This window comes from Enoplosus armatus, chromosome 9 (genome assembly GCF_043641665.1).
Source record: "Enoplosus armatus isolate fEnoArm2 chromosome 9, fEnoArm2.hap1, whole genome shotgun sequence".
NCBI classification, from domain to species: Eukaryota; Metazoa; Chordata; class Actinopteri; order Centrarchiformes; family Enoplosidae; genus Enoplosus; species Enoplosus armatus.
Window position 1 is genome coordinate 20,407,244 of NC_092188.1, and position 7,385 is coordinate 20,414,628.

At 47.0% G+C, this 7,385-nt stretch overlaps 1 protein-coding gene across 1 annotated transcript; it reads right to left on the reverse strand.

Moving 5' to 3' along the window:
• Positions 1–254: 254 nt before the first annotated feature.
• Positions 255–1,100, reverse strand: LOC139290802 (transmembrane protein 74). The gene has a single exon (XM_070912666.1). It carries the CDS (start codon positions 1,098–1,100, stop codon positions 255–257), a length of 846 nt encoding a protein of 281 aa, XP_070768767.1.
• Between the last annotated feature and the right edge of the window lie 6,285 nt (positions 1,101–7,385).

The following is a 7,385-nucleotide window of genomic DNA, read 5'->3' on the forward strand; positions in this document are numbered from 1 at the left end:
GCAATTTTAAAATCATTTGGGAACAATTCGATACCACATAATGCTCTTCTGGCTTTTGTTCATTTTGCATTTGAGTGCTTTTCTTGCCCTCTCCGTTTGCCATGTGGATATATCATACAGTATTCCAGCTATTTCTATATAAGACAACAATGTTGCAGATTTACACTTGAATACAGTTTTAGGCTACAATATGTTAGAGGATGTGTGTGCATGGCGTTAATTCCTCACTTATACACAAAAGGTTCATATGCAGATTAAGTCAAAGTTTCCTCTATTTCCTCCTCCAGGGACAAGTGCGCAGAGGAGTGGCTGGGGCTGGATCGAGTTTTCAGGCTGATGGAGCCGTACTGTTTGGCTGAACGCTTGGAATAAGCGATGACCTTTCTCCTGTACATCTCCCCCTTCCACATGGAGATCATCAGCAGCGTGGAGAGCACCACGCCGCCCAGCGTGAGAAGGCACAGTCCCGCTATGACGCACCGATCCAGGTGGGCGCCTATCCGGGCGCTCTCCATCTCCAGCCTCTCCATCTCCCTCGCCGACACGCTGTCACGGTCCACCACCACGTCCCGGGGCACGGCGTAGGAGATGATCACCAAGGAGATCCCGGTCACCAAGAACGTGACTGCACTGATAAACCCGTAGTCTGTGGACGTCCCGGGGCCCTCCCCGAAGGAGAGATCATCCTCGGACATGAAGGAAAACTCCGGTAAAGTCTCGGAGCAAGGCTCGCCGTTGCGCACGGGTCTGTGAGTACTTTTACAACTAGTCTCCGGGCTGGCCAGTCGCAGGTTAACATTCTCATCAATATAGGTGAAAGATGTCTCTAATTCCTCGTCGCAGCAAACCCGCAACTTCTCCTCGCCGAGGTGGCCGAGTTTAACCTCCGAGCCTCCCTTGCGCGGCGCCGTCCTTGGCGCTGAATGACACCGCTCATGGCAGCTGCGGGCCGGGTTACAGCCGCCCTCCCCCGAGAGCGCTCCTCCTGTTGATCCGCCCGACTTGCGGACATGCAGCATGCTGGAGACCCGGTCAAGGACGTCGGGGTGATCGGGCAGTTTGCCTCCCTCGTCCGCGGGAAGCAGTTCTGGAGAAGCCATTCGTGTTGTACCACCCGCTGGTTCGCTCTGAGCCTTCCTCCCACGATGTATTCACTCCGCCGCATCCCTAACAAGAGGGAGCACACCAGCTCTAAGTTAAACGGTGCATCTTAATAAGAATCAGAAAGACTTTATTGATCCCCGGGGGGGAATTATACAATACGATACAATAAGATGACCCTCATGGTAAGGCGTGAAACCTTATATCCACAATGCGCAAAAACTTGTGCGTAATTTGGAACAGTGCATGTTCCTCTATCGTAAAGCTATACTGAAATCAACACCACTTTAAAGTTGACTGGATCGTTTAGGAAGAATCCGCGGACCCGCGTTGAAAGGCGCTTATCGTGGCTGCGATTAGCCCGATGCCTCTGTATCCAATTAGGAAAACAATCCACGTATAAACCGAGATTAGGCTGCATTCTAATTCGGTTTTAAAAACGGACACAGCCTACAGAACGTACACGTGAGCAAAACTACACATAACCACAGTTCAGATCTACTTCCGAAAAAAAAAAAAAAAGAAATCACCATGAAATGATTTCACACTACAGCCGGTTTTAATACGAAATGCACCAAATACATCCACAATACGTGTCGGAATACTCCTGCACACTTTATCTGAATTCGGCAGGGGACTTGAGAGGCTTCTCTGCACGAGGGTGGACCAGTCATGCACAACGCGGGTTTTATCTCCCCCCCCCCCTAATCCCTAACGAAAACCCTCCTCAGACTGCGCTGATAAAAGAGAAATGCACTCACCGCGCTACTTCAGCATCCCTTCCGCCGTTTCCCTCTTCACCAGGGCGGGTGAGAGCACGTAACGGGGGCAGGCATATATATATATATATATATATATATAAAAAGCCTTATCAGTGAATATGCTTTGAATGTGTCCTCTCTCCCTGCTCGATGCTGTGGCGGCAGGCTGCACCGAGGGGAGCTCTCCTGTTAGTCCCTCCCACACACAGAGCCTCAGCTGCCAGCGCTGTGGCGCTGAAAGGAGCGCCGCTATCTGTGAGCCGATTGAGATCACAACCAGTCAGTCAACACACACACACACACACACACACACGCACACACACACACACGGGATGAGGATTTGAAAGGCTGAGAGGGAGACCTAACAATCACTTTTACAAGCAATGCCCTTCCCGCAGGAAACATTTTAGGAGACTGTGATGCCATAGAAATGTTACCGTGAAGCTCCTATGGAGGCTGCGAACAGGTTAGTGGGCCACAGGAAATAAAAATGACTAAAGACATAAAATAAATCTCTACAGGAGAATTTACAGGAGCTCAGGGTGTCACAAGGTCGCCGTAAAGGCAGTAGTGAATACCATAGATGCATTTGAAATCCCTACAGGGCTCATACAGGAATATTATAGCGATACCAGTAAAGATAAACACTCATAATGTACAGTTAAGCATTATACATTCAACATTTTACACCACAAGTTACAGGATATACTCCCTAAAGCTGTTTAAGTGATGTCAGAGCAAATAAACAAGACCTATGTAGCATTATAATGTTCATACAAGCACACAATGGAAGATCATGGACAATGCATACGATAATATGTACTGTATGTTGTCAGTTAATGCCGCCATCAGAGCAATCTGTCCAGCGGTGCTACGCAAGCAAGCTGCGCGTATCACGCACCATCTGTTCTCCTGCTCTCTCCAAGAAGATTACCGGTCACTATGTCGGCGGCATCCTAATCCATGTTTAATCTCGAGATCTGATAGGTCATCTGATCTGCGACCTCATGTAAAATCTTTGGGAAGGCTCATCCCATTTATGCCACATCTTCAGTGAGTCCGCGTCCTAGGAATGATAAACAATCAACGCGGCAAGAGTTTTCTTGGAGAGTGACAGAAGACGTTAAACGCAGGCCACCATCAATGATTTAAGTGCCTAATCCCACTTTCAACTGAATATTAACTTGCTGACTGTTCCACCTTATTTAGCACAACCAGGCAGCAGCTATAAATATAGTCGCCACTTTTCCTGGAGTCCTAGTGGCTGGGTGAACGGCTTTGGCTCATTTCCCAACAAGACTCCATTTAACAGATGAGTAAAGAGAGAGGGAGAGTGAGGGAGAGAGGGAGTCAGAGACAGACAAAGATTTACTCCACCATTTTTGTTCCAGAAATGAGTTTGCAGAGGGGGAATCATAATGCTTTATGGTGTGTTTGGTCAGATTGTAGTCAACTTTAGTGGGTCTCCCGCAGAGAGATAGAGAGAGAGGAAGCTGAAATCTGACTGTGCGCTCGTCTGAGGGGTAACAACAGCCAACTATCAGATGCTATCTGTCTGCAACAGTGCACCACTTTTCCTGCTGGCAAGGACACCAGGCTTGGAAGAGAGAGGGGGGGGCGGCTGGGGAGTCGGTACTTCTAAAGGCTATAAATCCTCGTGGTGTGTGTCCTGCCACAGGCATGTACCCACCCACAGAATAAAGATTAGGAGACAAGGGTGTAGCACTGCTTTTTCTTTAGCCCCAGTAGCAGATAGCCTATCAGAAGGTGGTGGTGGTGTGGGGGGCGGGGGGGGGGGGGGGGGGGGGGGGTACTACTGCTGCAAATACAGCAGTAGGAGTTAGATTAAGAGTGGGACAGTGCATGTGTGGGAGTGTGAATAATGAATGAGGCAGTGACTGAGTTAACCTCACCCCCAGCAGCAGCTGCTGGAGATGGTCAGTGTCCTGCAGTAGCAGACTGCTGAACTGTATGAAAGTGAATTTACACATCACTAAATTCAAATGGGTGGCAACAGTCGGAGATATCAGGAATTTTTGACAGCTACGATATCTTCCATAGAAAATAACCTACAGAAGTGATAAAGCGTTGGCAAGATGACTGCAAAACCTCAATCGCTGCATCTGGGTTATCTGGGACATTTGATACACAGGTGAGGAGGGTGCACGGCTGCCTGCAAAGGGTCCTGCAAGGGGTGGGCCTCAGGACAGAGGTGAGGAGGGTGCACGGCTGCCTGCAAAGGGTCCTGCAAGGGATGGGCCTCAGGACAGAGGTGAGGAGGGTGCACGGCTGCCTGCAAAGGGTCCTGCAAGGGATGGGCCTCAGGACAGAGGTGAGGAGGGCGCACGGCTGCCTGCAGGAGACAGTGTGGATGGCAGTGGGTTGGTGGGGCACTAGGAGGTCTCTCTTGATGCTCTCCATGGTTTCACTTGGCGCGAAGAGGGCAGCACCAACGTGGGCTGGGTTTGATGGGTAGATCACATTCCCCCAAAAGCCAGCCATGACATTGGAAGGAGTCGCTGCCTTGCTCCAGGTTTAAAAACTCCACGTTATAAATGTGCAACACGAATTGTTGTCAGACACTGTCACCACGGTGTTTGGTGGACACCCCAGGAGCCGCTCTGCCTTTAGCCGTTTGCCCCTGAATATAATCACTGTGGTGCCATACCCACCAGCAGCATTCACACTGGCAAGGCAGGTGGTGGTCTCTCCTGTCTCACCAGCAGTGACCTCGAAACATGGTCCCCCAATGTTGGTAACCACCCTGAAGCAGAGGAAGTGGTCCTGCAGGCCAGCTGCAGCCAGCTTTTTGCTTGAATTTGAACGCAAGGTTCTGGGTATCCTCCATCCTTAGGGGAAACCCCCTTTTCCCCTAGTGTCTTCACAAGCTCTGCGAGAACATTCTCATCTTCATGTTGTCCTCTCTTTTCCTGACGCTGTGGTGCCATTGTATTCTGTAATACATTTCATTGAGTTAATTATAGGTCATGTATATTTTCATATTTTAGCTGACTAATGAGTCTCACCGGCATTACCGTCTACCAGCATTAGACTTATAAACCTTGAATAACTATGTATGCAACTTCAGGAAGTCCCTAAATGCACATTTCCCCCATTTGAAGAACTTAAATGACTGTCCTGGATTACCCAAAGCATGCCGTCCCACATTCTCAATCATAATTTATAAAGTAGGACAACAAAAACATTGACATTACATTCACTTTAATGCATACTTTTGTTGTTTGAATAGATCACAAACATCATTTGATAACAGTTGTCTTATTTATGACAGATTTATATGCTTAACATTAATTTTATCAGAATCCTATGTCACCTTGTCATGCAATCCCCTGGGGAGCTTCCTGAGTGCCCTACCCCTTTCTGTGACATCGCCCCCATGAAGTCATGTGATTTTCAGTCCTTGTGCTAAACCTACAGTAAAAGTGCTGTTGATTTTGTAAGAAGAGGAAATAAACATGCTGGAGCATAGGTGCCCCACATTACCCGAATTCTAAATGAAATTGAATATTAACACTGATACAGTTGATTTGCAGGTTCCTGTAGATCGTGGTCCTGGTACACCTGGCTTCTCTAGACCTGCTCTATTTGTAAAATGCCATGACATGACTTTTGTTGTGATTTGGCGCTATATGAATAAAATCGGATTGAATTGAAGCAACCCAATCCAGAACAACAAAGAGACAAATGAATTAATAAGACTCCGAACATAGAAATAGTTTTCATAGTTTCATTTAGGAGCTTTATTACACCTTGAAAAAGATGTGCATGTTGCAGGTCAAAGTAAACCATCTGAATCACCAGCAGCCAGAGAGCATTCTGAGGTCTCCGACAGGGTAGTGTGCCACGGCAGCAAGGTACTGTAGATTATTAATAAGGGAGGTGTACACGGCCCCCTGGGTTTGTTTGGGAAGTCTGGCACGCAAACCCTCCAGTAGCTCTTAAAAAGCCTCCCAGAGAAGAGAGACATGACAAGGGAATTAAGATAAAGGCAGACTGAGGTTCAGTGTGGAGGGTTTTTTCCACTTTTTTTGAGTGTGTGTGTGTGTGTGTGTATGTGTGTGTGTGTGTGTGTGTGTGCCTGTGCGTGCGTGGTGGCCGACACTGTTATGAAATATTTAGCACTTGGACCTTCACGTTAATTTACAGCGACTTTCCTAATTGAAGTGGTGTGGCTGGCTTCAACACAGACACGGTGGGATGATGGAAGGATAATATTGGCTTTCATAGTGCCTTGTGTGTGTGTGTGTGTATGTGTGTGTGTGTGTGTGTGTGTGTGTGTGTGTAGGCAAAGATTTATGCTTCATGCTGAGATAAGACCACAAAAAGAAAGGCTTGCTTTGGTGATTGAGCAAGCCGACGCGGATAATTAATTCCGCCATTTCATCGACCCTTCTTCTCTTTATCGTCTCTTTATCATAATTAATGTGATGTTATCCCCTCACGTCACAGCGCCTTTCGCATTGTAATGCTCTCAATAGCTCTTGATGATAATTGTCTGTCCTGTCTTCTGCCTCTCTGTCTCCATCTGGAGCACTGATTATCTCTCGCAGCTACTCTGATGTGCCCGGTTATGATGGTGCCCTAATTATAACACAACAAACATTTTGTTTTAGCCGCTGGCTCCCATTTGTTTTGACAAATACACAGTCAAGTTCAGTTTAGCTCTCGGTATCCTTGTGCGCGCTGTATGGTAAGCAAAGTCAGAGCAGCTGTTTAGTATGGACAAGGCAAATTTAGATGGGATGAGTTTGACTCATTAGGTAAATGAGAAAGTCTTGAGCTCAGGCCAAAGACGTTATTTATATTTGGTGAATATAGTGAGCCAAGTCCTGAGTAGTCTGCTGGCACTGCTGCCATTGGTACAGTTTTGCCTCTGAATTTCTGTTGCGATGTTTACCTTGAATTTTCAATTAGGAACAAAAGGACCTCTCCCTTAAAAGCTGCAGTGGATGAATAATGCATGGCATTAACAGAAGTCACTGTTGAGAATGTGTGAATGTGTCTAATGATGAGATACTTAGACATAATATCTCATTTTCTCTAGTAGAAATAAACAGGGAGTATTATAGTTTTAGATGGCTGGCTCTCCAACATGGTTTGTTTCATGTCCTCCAATCACCGTTCTTCTAATCCCTGGAAGGGAAATATCAGCCCAACAGAATGTCTGAAGGAATGCATTTCATAAATATGAATGAACTTGGAGGCAAAGGGAGGAGACCCTTTTCCACAAACGGCACACAATTTAAAAAGGTATTACACAAAGTATTTTGCTTTTGGAAGCTCAGTAACATTTTGTAGGCCAAAGGCTTTGTCTGGTTTCAGTCCGGTATACCAAAACAAGGTGCAAACAGCAGCCCCCCTCCTTGTGTAATGTATCACTAGCAGTGTGTGACCATGGGGTGGCAGTGAAGACCCACTATCAGTGGTGTAGGAGAGGGGAGCAGAATCAGGATCAGGAGCAGGGGAGAAAATGATACAGTGGTGGAAAGAACCATACTTAAG

Coding starts and splice junctions, on each gene's coding strand:
- LOC139290802 (XM_070912666.1), bottom strand. CDS start 1,100: ATGGCTTCTCCAGAACTGCTTCCCGCGGACGAGGGAGGCAAACTGCCC.